Source organism: Antechinus flavipes, chromosome X (assembly GCF_016432865.1).
Source record: "Antechinus flavipes isolate AdamAnt ecotype Samford, QLD, Australia chromosome X, AdamAnt_v2, whole genome shotgun sequence".
NCBI lineage: Eukaryota > Metazoa > Chordata > Mammalia > Dasyuromorphia > Dasyuridae > Antechinus > Antechinus flavipes.
The window spans coordinates 54,912,752-54,934,108 of NC_067404.1; the positions used below are offsets into that span (position 1 = coordinate 54,912,752).

The following is a 21,357-nucleotide window of genomic DNA, read 5'->3' on the forward strand; positions in this document are numbered from 1 at the left end:
AATTCCATGTCTAGATTCTTGGAGGAGGGAGAACAAGCAATTATTAAGCACCTACTAAATGCTAGGCACTTTACAAATATCTTCTTTGATAATATCCAACAACTCTTTTTCCTGTTTCTCCTCCTATCTGTATGGCTGTTCTTTCTCAGTAACTGCTGGCTTATCATCCCATAATTATAGGTTGTCCCCAAAGTTCTGTGTTTAGTCTTCTCCTCTCCCTCTGAACATTATTTTGGCTCCTTCTCTTTCCTGATCTCCCCTTTCTTTCCCTTTCCTCAGTGGCTTCCATGGTTTTAACTATCATGTCTATGCTGATGATTCTCAAATCAATATATCCAGCTGCAGTCTCAACCCAAGCTTCTGTCCTCACCCCAGCTTCAATTCAGCACCACACATTGCCTATTAGATGTTTCAAATTGTATGTCTTTGATTCATTATTTCTAAAACTGAACTCACTTTCTTTTCCCCAAACCCTCCCTTCTTCAAAATTTCCCAGTTTCTGTCAAGAACAACCACCATCCTCAAGATGGGTGTGGTTGGTAAACTTGGTAATTATCCTATACTCCCCACTCTACTTCATCTCATATATCGAATCTAATCACCAAATCTTGTATCTATTTGGATAACATCTCCCAAAAATAATCCTTTGTCTGTATTCTCAGAGCTACCACTTTAGTTTAGGTCTCTGTCGCCCCTCCATCCTCCATTATTGAAATAACCTTCTAATTGGTTTCCCAACTTCCTTTTCAGTCCAGAGCAACTTTTCTTTTTTCTTTTAATTTTTTTATTCATTTTAAACTTAAATACAAATTGGGAAAAGAGGTGGGAAAGAACATTTCCATGTACACAACAGAATATAAGAGAGGATTTAATATAAAATAATAAATTTTTGTTTTAAGTTTTATTTTTTAAAAACTATGTAAACGTACTATATTTTGTTTTCAAAGCTATGTACCCAATTTTTGTTTTCCAAGTTTTCTTTTGTTCTCCACTATGAACACCCATCCTACCTTAGAGAAGGTTACAATTAAACATGAATACACGCACACACGCTGAGAAATATACACTCGCGCATATAAATCTATGCATACATACAGATACATATATGTAAGATCAAACTTGACATATTTCTATTTGTCAGCAGAACAACGTTTCTTTTTTTATTAAAGCTTTTTATTTTCAAAACATATACATGGATATTTTTTCAACATTGACCCTTGCCAAACCTTGTGTTCTGAATTTTCCCCTCCTTCCTCCCACCTACTTCGCTAGATGGCAGGTAGTCCCATACATGTTAAACATGTTAAAGTATAGTTAAATCAAATATATGTATACATATTTATACAATTATCTTCCTGCACAAGAAAAATCAGATCAAAAAGGGGAAAAAATGAGAAATAAAACAAAATGCAAGCAAACAACAACAGCAAGAGTAAAAATGCTATGTTGTGGTCCACACTCAGTTCCCACAGTCCTCTCTTTGGGTGTAGATGGCTCTCTTCATCACATGATCGTTGGAACTGGCCTGAATCATCTCATTGTTGGAAAGAGCCACATCCCTCAGAATTGAGCATCCTCCTTAAAATAGCCAGGAGCCTCTATTTAAAACCATCAGTCAGCATCATATGTAATGAGCATAAACTGCAACTAATCCCAATAGCTCAAGAATAAAACAAGGTTTCCCACTATCACCATTGCTGTTCAATATTGTATGAGAAATGCAAGCTTCAGCAATAAGAGTTGGGAAACAGATTAAAGGAATTAGAGTAGGTAATGAGGAACCCAAATTATCACTCTTTGCAGATGATATGATGGTATACCTAGAGAACCCCAGAGATTCTACTAATAAGCTATTAGAAATAATCCACACCTTTAGCAAAGTTGCAGGATACAAAATAAATCCACAGAAATCATTAGCATTTTTATACATCACCAACAAAATCCAAAAGCAAGAAATACAAAGAGAAATTCCATTCAAAATAACTGTCGATAGCATAAAATGTTTGGGAATCTCTCTGCCAAGGGAAAGTCAGGAATGATATGAGCAAAACTACAAAACACTTTCCACACAAATAAAGTGAGATCTAAGCAATTGGAAAAATATTAAGTGCTCTTGGATAGGCCGAGCGAATATAATAAAGATGGCAATACTACTTAAACTAATCTATTTATTTAGTGCTATACCAATCAGACTCTCAAGAAATTATTTTAATGACCTAGAAAAAATAACAAGAAAATTCATCTGGAAGAACAAAAGGACAAGAATTTCAAGGGAACTAAGGGGAAAAAATCAAATGAAGGTGGTCTAGCTGTACCAGATCTAAAACTTATTACAAAGCAGTAGTCACTAAAACCATTTGGTATTGGCTAAGAAATAGACTAGTTGTTCAGTGGAATAGGTTAGGTTCTCAGGACAAAATAGTTAATAACTTTAATAATCTAGTGTTTGACAAACCAAAAGACACCATCTTTTGGGACAAGAATTCACTATTTGACAAAAACTGCTGGAAAAACTGGAAATTAGTATGGCAGAAACTAGGCATGGACCTACACCTAACCTTGTACCCCAAGATAAGATCAAAATGGGTTCATGTGTTAGGCATAAAGAATGAGATTATAGATAAATTAGAAGAACATAGGATAGTTTACCTCTAAGACTTGTGTAGGAGGAAGGAATTTGTGACCAAAGAAGAACTAGAGATCATTACTGATCACAAAATAGACAATTTTGATGATATCAAGTTAAAAGGCTTTTGTAGAAACAAAGCTAATACAAACAAGATTAGAAGGGAACCAATAAACTGGGAAAACATTTATACAGTTAAAAGTTCTGATAAAGGCTTCATTTCTAAAAAATATAGAGAATTGACTCTAATTTATAAGAAATCAAACCATTCTGCAGTTGACAAATGGTCAAAAGATATGAACAGACAGTTCTCAAATGAAGAAATTAAAACTATTTCTAGCCATATGAAAAGATGCTCCAAGTCATTATTAATCAGAGAAATGCAAATTAAGACAACTCTGAGATACTACTACACACCTGTCAGATTGGCTAGAATGACAAGGGAAAGATAATAGGGAATGTTGGAGGGGATGTGGGAAAACAGGGACACTGATACATTGTTGGTGGAATTGTGAATACATCCAGCCATTCTGGAGAGCAATTTGGAACTATGCTCAAAAAGTTATCAGACTGTGCATACCCTTTCAGCCAGCAGTGTTATTACTGGGCTTATATCCCAAAGAGATTTTAAAGAATGGAAAGGGACCTGTATGTGCAAGAATGTTTGTGGCAACCCTCTTTGTAGTGGCATGGAACTGGAAACAGACTAGATGCCCATCAGTTGGAGAATGACTGAATAAATTGTGGTATATGAGTGTTATGGAATATTATTATTTTGTAAGAAATTACCAGCAGGATGATTTTAGAAAGGCCTGGAGAGCCTTACATGAAGTAATATTGAGTGAGATGAGCAGGACCAGGAGATCATTATACACTTCAATAACAATACTTTATGAGGATAAATTTTGATGGAAGTGGATATCTTGACCAATGAGAAGATCCAAATCAGTTCCAGTTGATCAATGATGAACAGAACCAGCTACACCCAGTGAAAGAACACTGTGAAATGAATGTGGACTGCTTGCATTTTTTATTTTCTTCCCAGGTTATTTTTATCCTTCTGAATCTGATTTTTCTTGTGCAACAAGAGAACTGTAGGGATGTGTACAGATATATTGTATTTAAGATATATTTTAACATATTTAACATGTATAAGACTGCCTGCCATCTAGGGGAGGGCATGGAGGGAGGGAAAGCAAAAGTTGGGATAGAAGACATTGCAAGGGACAATGTTGAAAAATTACCCATGCATATGTTCTATCATTAAAAAGCAATAATAATAATAATACAAAGAATTGATCATCCTGTAATCTTATTGTTGCCTTATATAATGATCTCTTGGTTCTGCTCATTTCACTCAGTATCAGTTCATGTAAGTCTCTCCAGGCCTCTCTGAAATCATCCTGCACATTGTTTCTTATAGAACAATAATATTCCATAGCTGTCATATGCCATAACTTATTCAGCACTCTAGAACAACTTTTCTTAAGCTCAGATAAAATCATATCATGTCATTTACTCAATAAGTGCCAGTGGTTTTCTAGGATTAAGTAGAAACTCCCCTGTTTAGCTTTTAAAATACTTCACAACATATTTAACATGTAAAGGACTGCTTGCCATCTTGGGGAGGGAGTGGAGAGAGGGAGGGCAAAAGTCGGAACAGAAGTGAGTGCAAGGGATAATGTTGTAAAAAATTACCCAGGCATGGGTTCTGTCAATAAAAAGTTATAATTATTTTTTTAAAAAAGTATATCAGAAGCAAAGTCAAAGAAAGTGATATTGGTCTGGTTGCAAGTCAAACAGCCAATTTATGAACTGAACTTTTATTTTCTTTAGGATTCTTTCTCTTTCTTTAAATTATCATGAAGTCCCCAGAGTCCCCAACCTTTCTCCTCCCCAACTCTATAATCCAGCCAAATTGGCTCTCTCCTTTCCTCAAGGTACATTTAATTGCATTCAGTGCTTTGGCTGTGTCCCATGCTTAGAATGTACACCCTTCTTATGTCTGCCTAATAAGACCCCTTTTTTCCTTCAACATATAAATGGGGCATTTATCTTTTTTTTAAATAGTATTTTTTTCAATTTCATGGAAAGACAATTTTTAACATTCATTTTTAATTGTCTTTTATTTTCCAAATACATGTAAAGATAGTTTCAACATTCATATTTGTAAGATTTGATGTTCCAGATTTTTCTCCCTCCTTCCCTTACCACCTCCCTCCTCAAGACAGCAAGCAATGTGATACAGGTTAAATATATGCAATTCTTTTAAATATATTTCCATATTTGTCATTTTGTGAAAGAAAAATCAGAACAAAAGGGAAAAAACACAAGAAAGAAAACAAACAAAAAAGGTGAAAAGACTATGCTTCTATTGTTATTCAGTCTTCATAGTTCTCTGTCTGGATGCAATTGACATTTTCCATTCCAAGTCTATTGGAATGGCCTTGAATCTCCTCATTGTTGAGAAGAACCAAATCCATCACAATTGATCATCACATAATATTGTTACTGTGTACAATGTTCTCTTGGTTCTGCTTACTTCACTCAGCATCAATTCATATAAGTCTCTCCAGGCCTCTCTGTATTCATCTTGCTGATCATCTTACAGATCAATAATATTCCATAACATTCATATACTACAACTTATTTGCCATTTCCCAACTGATGGGCATCTAGTTTCCAATTCCTTGCCACTACAAAAAGGGCTGATACAAAATTTTTTGCACATGTGGGTCCTTTTTCCTTTTTTATGATCTTTTTGGGATACAGACCTAGTAGAGACACTGCTGAATCAAAGTTTATATGATATCAAATTACAGTTTGATAGCCCTTTGGGCATAGTTTCATTAACATTCTTTTTTTTTTTTTTGCTGAGGCAATTGGGGTTATATGATTTGCCCAGGGTCACACAGCTAGGAAGTGTTAAGTGTCAGGTCACATTTGAATTGTGGTCCTTCTGACTTCAGGGCTGGTGCTCTTATGCACTATGCCACTTAACTGTCCCCATTAACATTCATTTTTAATAAAATTTTTAAGTTTTAAATTTTCCTCCATTCTCTTCCCTAAGATAGTAAGCATTTTGATATAGTTTTTATATGAGGCCCTTGTCTTTTGCAGGAAGCTTTTCTTGTTGCCCCAAAATGCTAATGTACTGTCTCCCAAAACTACACTTGATTGAACTTTTGTGAGTGTATAACCTTAATTTTTATGTTAATATACTTTATGTGCACTTGTATTAATCTGTGTTAATATTTGGGGAAATATATTTTATATTAATATATTTTATGTGTACTTATTAATGTTTGTTAATATTTTGGTAATATATTTTATGTGTACTTGTTAAACTTTGTTAATATTTTTGGCACTTTGATGTCAATATATTTGTATGTGCACTTTTTGTTAGTTTGTTGACTTTTTGGTAATATATTTTACGTTAATACATTTTTATGTGCACTTGCCTATTAAAACGTGAACCCCTTTGTGGGTAGGGATTGTTCCACTCTTTGGACACACATACCTTGTTTTATTGTGCTTTGCTTTGATATTTTGATATTTTGCAGATATTTGCACTTTACCAACATCAAGTGCTCACATTGTGTTTCTGTCATAGTTGAATAGTTCTCTCAATATTTCAAACTCTTTCATCATTGTTCTATCTGTTATGGTGATCTACGATCGGTGATCTTTGATGTTCCTGTTTTAGGCTTTCACAAACTGCCCATTATAAGACAGTAAACTTGATAAATGTGATATTTGTTCTCACTGTTTCACCCACTCTTTTTCCCTCTCCTTGGGGATGACACAACAATATTGAGATTCTGGGACACAACAATATTGATATAAAGTCAGATAATAACCCTACAATGCCCTCTAAGTATGCAAGTGAAAGGTAGAGTCAATCGGTGTGGATTGCCATCGTCATCCCAACCTTCAGCACACATCACCCTGATCAGTGAGCAGCCTCAAAATTGAGGCAAGACCCTATACCAGCAAAAAGATTACGACTTGCTAAAGGCTCAGATGATGGTTAGCATTTTTAGCATGAAGTATCTTTAAGTAAGGTATATATGTTGGTTTTTAGACATACTGTTACAGAGTTCATAGACTACAGTATAGTATAAACATCATTTTTATACACACTGGGAAACAAAAAATTTGTGACTCACTTTATTGTGGTATCTCCTTTATTGTGATGGTCTGGAACTGAATCCATAGAGCTCTAAGGTCTATCTATACTTTTTTTTCCAATGCCAAACACACAGTAGGAAATTAATAAATATACTTATTTATCAACTCTGAAAGTTGGTTCACAAACTGTCCCTTTGAAGGAGCAAGTGTCCGTGACCTGGGCCATGTACCATTTCCCATCTCCCAACCTTGAGACAGTCTATTTTCCCCTTGCCTCTTAGAACCCCCACTGCCTTAAATTACAGCTGAGATAATTCTCTTCTATCTGGGGCCTTTCCTGTCCCCACCCCTAGTCGGTGGCATTCTTTAGCTTTTGAAATTACTTTAATAACTTTTTTTAAACTTTCTTAATTTTGTACATAAATGGTGTTTATTTCTTTGACTACATATTGTAGTCCCTGGAGGCCAAGACTTGTTTCATTTTTGTATTTGTATTCCCCGCATCTTGATCGGTGGGTATTTTTTAAAATTTATTTTTAAAGATAATAGCTTTTAAATTCAAAATCCATGCAAAGATAGTTTTCAACATTCACTCTTGCAAAATCTTGTGTTCCAAATTTTTCTCCCTCTTTTCTCCCAACCTCTCCTCTAGATAGCAAGTAATCCAATATATGTTAAATATGTACAATTCTTCTGATACATGTTTCCACAATTATCATGCTGCACAAGAAAAATAAGATCAAAAAGGGAAAAAAATGAGAAAAGGCAAGCAAACAACAACCAAAAGGTAGGAAAAACTATGTTCTGATACACATGTGGTCTCCACAGTCTTTCTCTGGATACAGATGGCTCTTTCCATCACATATCTATTGGAATTGGCCTGAATCATTGTGGTAAAGAGCCATCTTTGTCACAGTTGATCATCGCATAATCTTGTTGCTGTGTACAATGATTTCCTAGTTCTGCTTACTTCACTTAGCATCAGTTCATGTCAGTCTCTCCAGGTTTCTCTGAAATTCTTCCTGTTGATCATTTCTTATAGAACAATAATATTCCATAATATCCATATACCATAACTTATTCAGCCATTCCCCAACTGACCCAGTGGGTATTTAATAAACTGAATTTCAGGCACTTCTGACCTGGGAGAGTGACAAGATTATATATAGACTTCAAATAATTAAGTGCCCAATTCATCATGGTAGAGAAAGATTTTAGAGTCAGAGTAGAGTACCTGAATCCAAATGCTGGCTTTATTATGAGGTTGCCTGGGTAATTTTGAGCATGTTACCTCACTTCCCTGGCCCTTAGTTTCTTCATTTGGAAAATCTGGTTAAACTTCTAAGGAAGTGTAATACTGTAGAAAGAACACTGACCCTGGAATCAGAGATTAATGTTCAGTCCATTCCTATTCAACTCTGTGACCCCATTTGTGGTTTTCTTGGCAAAGATACTGGGGTGGCTTGCCATTGCTTTCTCCGACTCATTTGACAGATAAGGAAACAGGCAATTTGGGGTTAACTGGGTATAGAGTCACACAGCTAGCAAGGGTTTGAAGTTTCCTACAATGCACTTAAAAGGTTTTTTTTACATTATCTGTAGTCTATGAAGTGTGTTATAGTGTATCTAAAAAAACAATGTATATAACTTAAAGATACTTTATTGCTTAAAAAATTGCTATCATCTAACCTGACTCCAGGCCTGTCACCCTTATCTACTATGGTGCTATACCTAGTCAGAGAATCTTGGTTCAGATCCTGCCTCTGATACTGATGTGGTTCGAGGACCAACAAGATGTAGTTGATGTAGACACTAGATGATGGCAGGCACCAAAAGTTGGGGTTTGGTCATGTAAAGAATTCACAATGGCCATTCTCTTTGGCAAAAGGTAGATTTATTTAGGGAAGAGGGTTCAGACAAAATGAAGGGATACATAGATACCAGAAATGGTAAATATGAAATAGAGTGGGAGGGCATATGAAAGACCAATTCTTCAGTGGAACTCCCAATTACCCAGTAGAAAGGGAGCACCCCATTAGGTTGGGGCATGCCCTTAGTTGGTAGACTAAATCCTGACAGGGGCTTAGCACCCTAAAAGGGTTAGCTGTAAGCAGGAGAAGTGGGATTGGGAAGCAGAGTGAAGTTAAGGGAGAGACCATGTGGCATGAGAGGGGGGAAAGACACCATGATGGGGACTGACCCAAAGGAGGGCAGCAGCCATGGAATGGCCTGTAAGTAGATTTTATCGGAAAAATTTAAAGTCAAGGACATGACTAGGATTTCTGGTAGGGCATGGTGAGGTGAGACTGAAACTTCTACAGAGGAAGATTCACAGGAGTTTGACATAATTTGAATTTTAAATTGGACCACCTCCCCAGAGGGTGAGACCATGGAGCTGAACTGATCTCTATCAGTACTTTCTGCCTGCTTGTCTCTGACATCAATTCTTTAGTTTCACTTGGACCAAAACATCCTTCAGGACTTCATCGTTCCCCACACTTTTAATTTGTTAAAGAAATCTTTTGAAAAGTGGGTTGGGAATCCTTAAATAGAAGAGGGTCTATCAGACCAACACTGAAATTTTAGGGGCCAAATCCTGGGACACTTGTTAAGTAGTGTTCAAAAACTGTGAGTGAAATACAGTGGTCTATGAGATTGGAGTGTTACAGAGATTTACTGAAGCCAAAGTTTGGTGATATCATAAGGGTCCAAAGTTAGTTACTAGGGTAGAGATTAGCACAAAGTCAGTTTGCATCTTACTGGGAATCCACTCAGATACCGATAGTATTTTGCTGGGGTCTGTTCGCCCCAACAATCAGTTTCCTTTGGGATATGGGACAATGATCTTACTTTCTGCAACTACTTCCTGCTGGACATAGGTATAGAGTCGATTTGGAGGGATAGACCAGGATGTGACTGAAGTGAGGGATCCAATGAGTCAGATCCCTGAAGTTGGTCAATCTAGTAGTCTAGTGCTGGCCATGTGAATGTGAATTGAGCAAAGCCTAGAAGAAAACAGACCTACCAAACAGAGGGACAGTGTTATTTCAAACAGAAAAGGAGTCTCTTGGGTGGCCAAGGACACATGTGCCAAAGTGTTCAAAGGAACTTAGAAATTGGGTAGAGAGGATAACAGGGTGCCATCAGGCTTCGTCCTAGTTTGACCAAAAGTTATACTATCTTGCTCTGACGGGAGCTCACAGGATGAGGCAGGGAGAGCTTGAGAGAGAGCACTGAGAGCAGGGCTCTCATCCTTGGGATATATGCTTAAAAGAGCATAAAAAATGGTTTAAGAAGTGTGGGGAAAAACAATTCATCTGGAGAGACTATGATCAGTTTTCTCCACCTTCCTTAAAGGTTGAGGATGCCAGGGAAAGTGGAGATAATAATCAATTTTAAGTGCCTTCACCATAGTTTTGGTGACCTGAAGGCTAGTCACTCTGTAAAGAGCTGGGCAGGCCAAAATAAAGTATGATGTCTTTTAGCAAAGACTTTGCTATTCTTGGGCTGGCCTGACTGTTCCTCCTGGGGAATTTTCTCTGTATCAGGATTAAAAACAGACTTAATTGGGGAGATATGACCCCAGCAGAGAAATCTTGGGGGTTTGATATGGTAACATGGCTTTCTGTCTGGATACAGTAAAGGTGGGGTTTCCAGATCTCCCTACTGGTGATGGGACTTTAATCAGAAATCCATTTCTTGGAGAACTGGGGGAATAAGAAGGCCAATGCAATAGCAGTCTCTTGTGTGGTCATTTCCTATGGCTTAGTCTATGTGCATATCAAATAAGTTCCAAGAAAGCATGCTTGTGTCACAGACACAGAGGACAAATAGAGGTTATTCCCAATTAGCTTAAATAGAATTGACTGCATGGAGGTAATCAAAAACCCTCTAAGTTTTATTTCTTAAAAATAAACTTTGCACTAAAATTTTCTACTCTGAGTCACATTGCATGAGAATAGCAGCTGGGTCTCACAAAGGGTTACATCAATAGCTAAATGTTCCTCCATTCTGAAAGATTTAGAGACCTTATACAGGCATGTTTCTAATAAAATATGTCTCCAGTACCAGGCAGATGAGTAGGCCAAATATTCATCTACCCAGTGATGGAAAACAGTCATTTACCTAATGACTACACATTTTCAGAGAGAAAACAGGAAGATTTTGTACTTACAGTTTTGCTCACGGCTTTTAATGATCACGGTCAACTTAAAGCTTAAAGTTCACTTGCTCTGAATAGAGATATTTGTGATAAGAAAAAAAAAAGCAGGGACAGGACAAAACATCCTTAGCTGATTGATTTTAAGTATGAAAACCACAGATGAATTCCACCCCCTTGCCAGACTCAGGAATAGGTGGAAATCATTGCTATAGAAAGGAGCAGGATCTTGGGAATCAAGTTAGAAGGGCCTGACCTAAAGTGGAGCTCAAAAAGTCATCCTTTATACTCTTTTTTGCCCAGATGAACAAACTTCTACCTTCTGAAGTTCTGTGGAATTTTTGTGGGATGGCGGGTTTTCTGATTTATTGGTCCTTATCCATATCTGGATTCAAACTTGGGAAGTAATATTAGTTATAGTTCTGCCCAATTTTTTCTCTTAAATAGCCCAATCCATACTAGAGAACATTGGTCCTTATCCATACCTGGATTCAAACTTGAGAAGTAATATTAGTTATAGTTCTGCCCATTTTTTTCCCTCTCCAATAACCCAATCCATATTAGAGGACATTGGTCCTTATCCATACCTGGATTCAAACTTGGGAACTAATATTATAGTTCTGTCCATTTTTTCCCTCTCAAATAGCCCAATCCATTCTAGAGCTGGATTCAAACTTGGGAAGTAATATTAATTATAGTTCTGTCCAATTTTTTCTCTCTCCAATAGCCCAATCCATACTAGAGGACATTGGTCCTTATCCATACCTGGATTCAAACTTGGGAAGTAATATTAGTTATAGTTCTGCCCATTTTTTCCCTCTCAAATAGCCCAATCCATTCTAGAGCTGGATTCAAACTTGGGAAGTAATATTAATTATAGTTCTATCCAATTTTTTTTCTCTCAAATAGCCCAGTCCATACTAGAGGACATTGGTCCTTATCCATACCTGGATTCAAACTTGAGAAGTAATATTAGTTATAGTTCTGCCCATTTTTTCCCTCTCCAATAGCCCAATCCATTTTAGATCTAAAAAAGAAAAAAAAAGCTTACAAATCATTGTGCCTAAAACTATCTCAGGCTAGATACATGATGAGAGGCAGTAAACAATGAGACCGTGACGCATTTAATAAATATTAGCTAATTTGCTGAATGGGGTTTGAAATAACCATTTTCAGAGAACTTGTAGTTAGCCAGAAATCTAACAAACTTCTCTTAAAATTTCCTTCCATTACTAAGCAGTAGAACCTTGAGACAGCATCTTACCTAAGTGATCTTTAGCATTATGGAAATGATTTTGTTCTTAAAACCACCACCACAGGCTTGGGAAAACCCCCAAATATTCAGGTATAAAACACCTTGTAAAACATAGGCTGTAGAGGGACCCCTTTTTCAGGTGGGTGGCTTGGTGGAAGGTTAGTGCTAATTTCCACATAATGAAATGTCTTGAGTTGAAGAAATATCATTTAACCACCAGGGGGACTCAGAAAAGGACTGAGCAACAGGATTATTTCCACTTCCCTCAATAATCAGTGACGTGGGGGGAGGAAGGCCTCAAATCAGACTAAGAGAGCAGCCACACCTAATGAGAGAAGGGTGGACTACACCCCCATGTATCATGATGTCAATTGATCTAAAATAAAATAAAACGATAGTTTTCAATCCTAAATTTCAGATTACAACCAAAAATCCTTTAGAATGTTTTGAAATGATAACCAAACTGTCACCTGTATTTTCTTTCTTGAATAGGAATTTCCTATCAAGGTCATTTCCTAGAGTTTATGTCCTTGCTCGCTAGAATGGTTCCGGGAGATTCACTCACTGGGGGAGGGTGGGGATGGGGAAGGGCTAACTGGTCAGAAAAGAAAATCTAGAGAAGTGTTTTACTGTCCTATACACAGTATCAGTTTTAGATTTGAAAATGAATTTCAGCTACCTCAAGCTTCTAAAATTCAGAACACAGGTGATGGCTAAATAATGTTGAGCTAAAACTTCATAAAATAAAGCTCACATCCAGCAGGGCTGACAGAATTTTTAAAAACATAGCTCATAAAATTTTCACAAATGATACAATGTACAGTTTAGAAAACAACATAACACCTTAAACATATTTCATCTGATTAAGAGATACAAAAATATGACCCCTTTGAGTAAGTTACCAGAGAGATCTTCTTGCTTTCTAAGAGCTTTCTAAGATCTTTTACCCAAAATAAACCAGTTCACAGTTTAGCACAGACCAGTTAATAGTAATTATCTCATACAATTCTCTCATTCAATTTTAGAATCAGAATTCCAATGTAAACACATAATAGCCTGCAAATTTAAAGGTGTCAGAAAACTTCCCCTTTAAGTCTGTCTATTCAATTCAACCCTTTTGTAGTTAAGGTTGAAAAGAAAGAGGGTACAGGATGATTAGGCTAATAAGCCATGACCTTTTACCCGTTTGGGGTCTTGAGATTTGGATTTTAGGATTCAGGAAGTTGAGGCCCCAGGAGGTCCCCATTTAGAGAGAAACTCAGGGGAGCTACCTCACATCAGAGAGATGTACTTAACCAGAGATCTTTATCCCTGGAGAACACTGATCTAATCAGGACAGTCTTGGACAATAAATCTCTCCTCAAGGAAGAGAAGCTTAACTTAAGAAAAATTTCAGTTCATTTGAATTGCAAAGTCAAGGCATACTGTCAAAGATGGAGACAGAAAGGAGAATATAGAGACAGGAACAAAACAGAAAGAATTGTGCTTTTTAATCTTAGATGGCCAGATATTACACTAGTTCCTTTTGCAATATTGAGGATGCAAACACCCCTAAAAGCCCCAAACACAATCCTACACTTTTGCAGCCTCTCCCATTCCCATCCCATACTCGTAGCCCACATCCACAGATCCAGCTTCCCAGAATAGTGGGGTCCTCACCAGAAATGGCAAAACAACTTCATTCAGGATATCCCCCAAATAAGTTTGACCACTAGTCCCCAGTTTTGCCAAGTGATTAACAAGCCTTGGAAAGGCAAAAAACAGTGGGTCTATCCCCAAAAGTTCTGCTACATGGAGGAATAGGACTTTTAAAAAAATATTTATTTTTTTATTATAGCTTTTTATTTACAAATATATGCATAGGTAATTTTTCAGCATTGACAATTGCAAATCCTTTAGTTCCAACTTTTCCCTCCTTCTCCCCACCTCTTCCCCCAGATGGCAGGTTGACCAATACATGTTAAAGATGTTAAAGTATAAGTTAAATAAAATATATGTATACATGTTCAAACAGTTATTTTGCTGTATAAAAAGAGTCAGACTTTGAAATAGTGTACAGTTAGCCTGTGAAGGAAATCAAAAATGCAGGAGGACAAAAATAGAGGGATTGGGAATTCTGTGTAGTGGTTCATAGTCATCTCCCAGAATTCTTTCCCTGGGTGTAGCTGGTTCAGTTTATTACTGCTCTATTGGAACTGATTTGGTTCATCTCATTGTTGAAGAGGGCCACGTCCATCAGAATTGATCATCATGTAGTATTGTTGTTGAAGTATATAATGATCTCCTGGTCCTGTTCATTTCACTCAGCATCAGTTCATGTAAGTCTCGCCAGTCCTCTCTGTATTCATCCTGCTGGTCATTCCTTACAGAACAATAATATTCCGTAATATTCATATACCACAATTTATTCAGCCATTCTCCAACTGATGGGCATCCACTCAGTTGAGGAATAGGACTTTAAATTGCGGGACCCCCTTTCTATTTAGATGTAGAAGGCCAGTGGGTTTCAAAGCACCAGGTGTTTGCTGGGCTTCTAGTTACTCCCCACCTTGACTGAGGAGCAGGGATTGAGTAGCAGGAAAAATATTGAGGCACACATTGCTTACCTTTGGTCAAGAAGGTTAAGGGTTTTGAGCACCAAAATGATATGATCTATGATGTGGGGTTTAGCACCAAATGACGTGGTTTGAGGACCAACATGATGTAGTTGATGTAAACACCAGATGATGGGAGGCACCAAACATTGGGGTTTGATCATGTGAAGAAACACAATGGCCATTCTCTTTGGCAAAAGGTAGATTTATTTAAGGAAGAGGTTACAGACAAAATGAAGGAATGCAATAGACAATGGCAATGGTAAATATGATATGGAGTAGGAGAGTATATGAAAGACCAGTTCCTCAGTGGAACTCACAATTACCCAGTAGAAAGGGAGCACTTCATGAAGCTGGGGCATGGCCTTAGCTGACAGGCTAAATCCTGACAGGGACTTAGTCCCTTAAAAATTATCTGTATGGAGGAGAAGTGGGGTTGGGAAGCATAGTGAAATTAGGGGAGATACCACATGGCATAGGGGAAGAAGAAGAGGAGGCAGAGTGCTGTGGTGGACTGACCCAAAGGATGGCAGCAACCATGGGATGGCCCATAAGTAGGTTTTATAGGGAAAATTTACAATTTAATCTCGGGGACATAACTGGGATTTCTGGCAGGGCATGGCGAGGTAATACTGCTTGAGACCTCTACAGAGGGAAGTTCTCTGGAGTTTGGCATAACTTGGATTTCTGACTGACTGACCTCCCCAGAGTGGTGCACTGTGGAGTTAAACTCGTCTCTATCCGTGCCTTCTGCCTACTTGCTTCAGGAATTAAGGCTTTAATTTTACTCAGTGTAAAACACCATTCAGGCCCTCATCAATAGCAGCATGAACAAGTTCCTTCATCTCCTGGGCCTCAGTTTCCTCCTCTATAAAATGAGGGAGTAAGCCTAAAATGGCCGCTGAAGTTCCTTTCAGCTCTAGATGACTTAGAAAAGGAAGTGGTGATTACAAAGAGTCAGTATGGTTTCATTAGGAACAGGTCGTGCCAGACTAGCCAGCCTGGGATCTTAAGATCCCCTTCCAGTTTTATGTATCTATGAATGCAAGGCAGTATGTTTGGTTCCCTCAAAGAGTGAGTCATTTCTAGGTTCATGAGCAATGCTTGAGAAAGGGATAATCAGTTTAGACTGGAGCACTTTCAGGGAAATGGGCTTTGAAGGATTCCTAGAAAGGAGCAGAAGGAAAAGCATTCCTAGTGAGGGATTTCCAGGTAGAAGAGATGGGAAGGGGCACTTGATCACGTATAGGGGCATTTGTGAATCCATTTTGTAAGTTCACAAGCATTTTTAAACACTGATGGGAACTGCCAAATCCCGTTCCTATAGAATACTGTGAAGTCAGAGTCTGTGGTTAATTCATCCATCCGGTCTCCAATCTAGTTAGCATCTTTAAAGCCATTCACCACAAATCTTGGAGCCCATCTAGAAGGCAATTTAGCTTTCCTAGACAATTAGGAAGGAACTCTTTAGCAGCTCCCCAGGATCCATCCCCCACCCTCGGGGTATCTTCAATCAACCTTTGGAGAAATTGATTAGCATATCTTTAGGCAGGATTTGGACCTGATCTGCCAACTGCTTCTCTGACCCTCTCTTTTCAGTTTGAGCCTTGGCAACCCCCACCGTCCCTCCCCCCAGCTCCGTTTTCCCTTATAAAAGATCTGCTTATGATGAAAATCTTTGCTCAATAGCCTAAGGTATTCTCTCTGGATCATACTGCCTTCCCTTTAATGGTAGCATTCTCCTTACTCTGGCTAACTCTGGTCAGTCTAATCTTCCAGACAACGACTTTTTCCCCCTTACACCATATTTCCTCTCTCCCGGTTAAGTGGGAGTTCCCCCGGGGGATTTAGCTTTTTCCTTAGTGTAACTATATGTTCTCTCAACTCTATTTCACATTTGCCACTCCTGGTGCCTATTTTATCTTTATTTTGTCGGTAATCTCCTCCCCTAAATAAGCCTGCCTTTTGCTAAAGAGAATGACCATTGTGACTCTGTCAGGTGTTTATTTCGATCTAGGTGTGGCTATCTCGACCCCATCACACAGTAGAGGACGGGCCCTCGGGATCTCAAAGACAGAGCCAAACCAAAAGGAAACAGTGGAGGCCCTCAAAGATCCTCCAACTTATCACCTCCTTTCCTTCTCTGCCCGTATTCTCAGGCCCGCCAGCGCTCCCCTGAGTTCTCAAAGTTCTAGGTAAAGTTCACGTTTCCCTCCACCCACTCCTCGGAAAGACCGAGATCTCCCGAGGGCGTGGGGTTTGTTCTGCAGTGGCTCTGTTAGGTGTAAGACCAGAGGTCAGAGATCATCTCCTTTTCCGCTTCCTCCCGGGATAGAGTTACCTGGCCTTGGCCTTGAGTCACCGCCCCCGCTCGCCCAGCCACCGCAGGGCCCTCAGTTTCTCCTCCGGGCCGGCAGAGGGCAGAGCCCCGCGCACGCGCACTCGGCGTCCCCTCCAGGCGCCCGCAGCCGCCCGCTGTACTTAGCAGCGCCTGTGGCGGGCGTGGCGGCGGCGTAGTCGTCGTCGGGCGAGGCGAAGGAGGAGGAGAAAGAGCAGGCCAGTGCCGCAGCTTGGGCTCTCTGGGCGGCGGCGGCGGTCGCGCTCTCCTAGCGTCCGGGGCCTCGCTGGGGCCCCCTCCCCCATGCCCGCGGGCGGCCTATAAGCAGCGCCGCCGGTGCCCGCCCGCCCAGACCCGGAGGAGGGAGCGGCTGAGGCAGAGGCAGCGGTGATAGCAGCGGCGGCAGTATGGCGGACGACGGGGCCGCGGCGGCGGCTTTGGCCGAGAAGTTCCTGACGCCTGACGAGCCCTTCCCTCTTCTGGGGCCCCCGCGCGGCCCGGGCACCTGCTTCAGCGAGGAATCGGGCTGCCTGGATGTCAGCGACTTCGGCTGTCAACTGTCCTCCTGCCACCGCACCGACCCCCTGCACCGCTTCCACACCAACAGGTATGGCACCGCCCACCCCCGAGCCCTTCCCCGCGACCCCGCCACTTGCTCCTGCCGCATCCCTCCTCGATTCTCGCCCCTTCCCCGGGGACCCTGGCACCTGCTTCTCCCCTCCGCGGCTCCCCCCCCACCTAGGCGTACCCTCTTTTCCCGGACCCTGGCACCTGCTTGTCGACTCCCCTTCTTGCTATCACCCCCCCCTCCTCGTCACGGCTCTCGCCCTTCCCATGCGGAGCCCCACCCCACCCCCCGGGACCCTGGTACCTGCTCCGCTCCTCGTCCCCCCTACACCCACGGGGAAACCCTTCCAAGCCCCCCCCTCACGGTCGCCCGAGACCTTAGCTCCTCCCCTCCCCCATTTTGTCTCTTCTTTCCCTCTCGGCCCCCGCCCCCCTCACCCCGTTTCCCTAGGTTCCTTTCCCCCACGGTGGGCCCCTTGCCATTCTCTGCTCCTAGCAACCCAACTCACTCGCCAGAGCCCTGAGTCTTCTCTACCCTCGACCTTCATCCTCTCTGTACCTCATAGGTCCACAAATCTAGAGCCGGGAAGGATCAGAGATGGGCAGCTGGGAAGGCACAGTGGAACCCCGGGAGTATTTGTTCAATATTGAAAGCTACAGTTGGAAAGAGGACATTGACTAGCTGGAAAATGTCCAGAGGGAGCATGAGGAAATTGAGGGTCTGGGAGGTGAAGTTAGCCCACCTTTGTTAAAGATCACTCCTAGGATCCTAGATCCAGACCTAGAAGGGATCCTTGAGACCATAGTCCAATCCTCCCGCCCCTTATTACAGGGAAGGAAACTGAGGCCCAAGAAAGGGAAGTGATTTACCCAAGGTCACCCATAGGATTTTAGGTCTAGAGCTAGAAGAAGCTTCGGGGTCCACACCCCCCCCCTCCATTTTCCATTCAGTGTTCTGCATTGCCCAGCTGTTAGCCTGTTTTTTTCCCAGCAACCATCTTTTACATATTACATGCTTAAATTCATAGATTTAAAGCTGGAAAGGACCGTAAAATCCTCTAATACCACATCCTCATTTACAGATATAGAATCTGAGGCCCAGAGACAACATTGCAACTAATAAGTGATGGGTTCTAATCCCACTCCGGAGATTCCAAATCCAGCATCTCCCCCAGAATCGGGCTCCCCATACAAAGTTTCCTTATCAAGTACCATTCCCTCTTAAACTCTTTCTATCTCTAGATCGGCCCAGGCCCATTGTTTACCCTGTTACATGTATTTTGTTCTTATTTTCCTTATTTTAAATATTTTAAATATACCCTTTATCCTTATTTGGTCAATACCAGTGCTAAGTCCCAAGACCCTATCTTTTGCCACATTTCTTAGAACTTAATTTCTCAAATTCCAAGTCCAGTATATAGAATCTCAGAACTTTTGAATCCAACTTTCCATTCCATGGAGTTATTCTCTCTGTGCTTTGATTGAACATTTTCACTGAATGGTGGGAAATTTGCTGCCTAGAAAGCCATGGTTGGACAGCTCTAATTGTTAGAAAGTTTTGCCTTATATTGATTTAACTTTTCCCCATTTATTCTAGCTCTATTTTCAGAAACCACACAGCACAAGTCTAATATTTCTTCAACCTGACAGCCTCTTATAAATATTTGAAGATAGCTTTCGTAATATTGGTAAGGTAAAAGGGAAGGTATATCTATAGTTGCATCTCCAAGGCTCTAGTCATTCTAAAGTGCTTTTAACTGAACAACTAAGGGCTCAACATAAACCATTTTTTCTGCTATAAGAATCCCTAACTCTGAAAAGTACGCCCTTTTGAGTTTATCTTATACCTAAGGCCTTAGCTTAATCTTCAGTAAAATTCAACAAACATTTATTAAGCAGCCATTTCTCTAGATTGCACCTGGGAAAAATATCCTCCCTTGACTTGCTCCAAAATTGTGAATAGTTACTAGACTCTTTGAGTCATATACAATCAAATACTAGATTTTATTCTTTGAAAAAGAAGCATTATTTCCAAACATAATTTTTAGGTTTTTTTTTTTTAAGCTGCAATTTTACTAATGTAGGAAGTCCCTATCAATTTAGATTGAAAACTGTTCTGCCAAACTTATTGAGAATTATATAGATACAGAAGGCACAGTGTAGAGCCTTGCTGAATACTTATTATGAGTAGATAGGAGATGGATGGAGATAGCAATGGAAACTGAGATTGGTTAGGTAGATGAGAGAAGAATCAGGAAAGAGCCATGTTGCAGAAACCGAAGGAGGAGAGGTTCCAAGAGAAGATAGTTGACCATCCTAAAAGCTTCAGAGAATTCAAAGACAAAAGAAATGAGAACAAGCCATCAGATTTTGAGATCATTGGTAACATTGATGAGGACAGTTTATTAAACAGTAGGGTCAGAAACCCAGGGAATAAGGAGTTAAAAAGTGAGTGGGAGGTGAAGAAATGGAGACTAATCTAGAAATTAGATTTAGAAGACATTAACTGACTGACTACAAAAGAGAGAAGAGGTACAAGAAATAGCTTGAGGTAGCAGAAATGAGTGAAGGATATTTAAGGGAGAGACCTGGGCATGTTGGTAGGTAATAGGAAAGGAGCCAGGAGATAAGAGGATGAAGATGAGAGTGAATGATGTAGTGGCCAAACTCTCAGTGCAGATAGAAAGGGATGTTATCAAGAGCGTGAGTGGGAGGTTAGCCAGTTTGGCTAGAATGTAGAGTACCTGAAAAGGAAGGATATCAGGTATGTTGGGGCCATCATTTTGCAGGTGTACACTGGGTGCTGGAATGCTGAAATTCTGAGATACAATGTACCAGAATATATGGTACGTTAGGTTTGAACCATGTGATAAAGACAATAAACCTCAAAGGAGGTCGCTGGCAAAAGGACAATCTGGAGGTGGCATCAAGGAGCAAGAAATGTGGCTATTCTTCTTTTTTGCCTAGTGTACCAGGGACATGAGAGGAGTATCTAGAATTGAAGAGGGTTGCCAGAGATGTATATTCCTGAAGCAGCCAGATTTCTCTATGTATCAGGAAATAGAATTTGAGAAGAGGAGGTTTAGGATAAAGAGTTTATTAATGATAAAATGAGAATCCCATAGGCCACAGTAGGAGTTAGGGGAAATACAGGACTTAAAGGAATTAAGGGATGAGAGTATGTATAGTGGTAGTAGAGGAAAGGGGATGATAATCTCGCAAAAGATGGCACCTTTGAATCAGACACTAGATCAAAAGGAGGTGGGAAACCGCAGCTGGCCAGAGGTCCCATTCTCTAGGGTCCTGGTGACAGTGGAATACTACCCTCTACAACAGGGAGAAATGGTTTGAACCAAAAGGAGAGTGGGTTAGGGTGATAAATATCTGGGGATCAGGTCTCATGAGGCCTGATTGGCACTGGGCAGATCCTTTGCCTTATTCCAAAGCGAGAAAGGATGGTGCAGCCTTAGAAGATACCCTGCATGTGGCTCTTGGTTCTTTGTGGGGGCTGGTGGCTGTTGGACAGGGGAGGCTGAGGTATTGTTACTTATCCTGATTTTGTGTCCCAAGGTGAAGTTGACAGTGTTTGCGTATGTGGGGGTAAGTTCCAGAGAGAAGTGGCCTTCAGATATAGTCCCTGAACCTTCAGTAATAACAAATGGCTATTGCCTTGTTTTCTCAGATGGT

General features: G+C 40.2%; 1 protein-coding gene across 1 annotated transcript in view; it reads left to right on the forward strand.

Annotated features, from left to right (window-relative positions):
* Positions 1 to 16,521: 16,521 nt before the first annotated feature.
* The window catches only part of FAM199X (family with sequence similarity 199, X-linked), a 28,564-nt gene continuing 23,728 nt past the window's right edge, over positions 16,522 to 21,357 (forward strand). Inside the window, exon 1 of the mRNA XM_051968160.1 lies at positions 16,522 to 17,710. Coding sequence (XP_051824120.1) covers positions 17,511 to 17,710 — 200 coding nt within the window. The 5' untranslated portion in view covers positions 16,522 to 17,510. The remainder of the gene's footprint in view (positions 17,711 to 21,357) is intronic.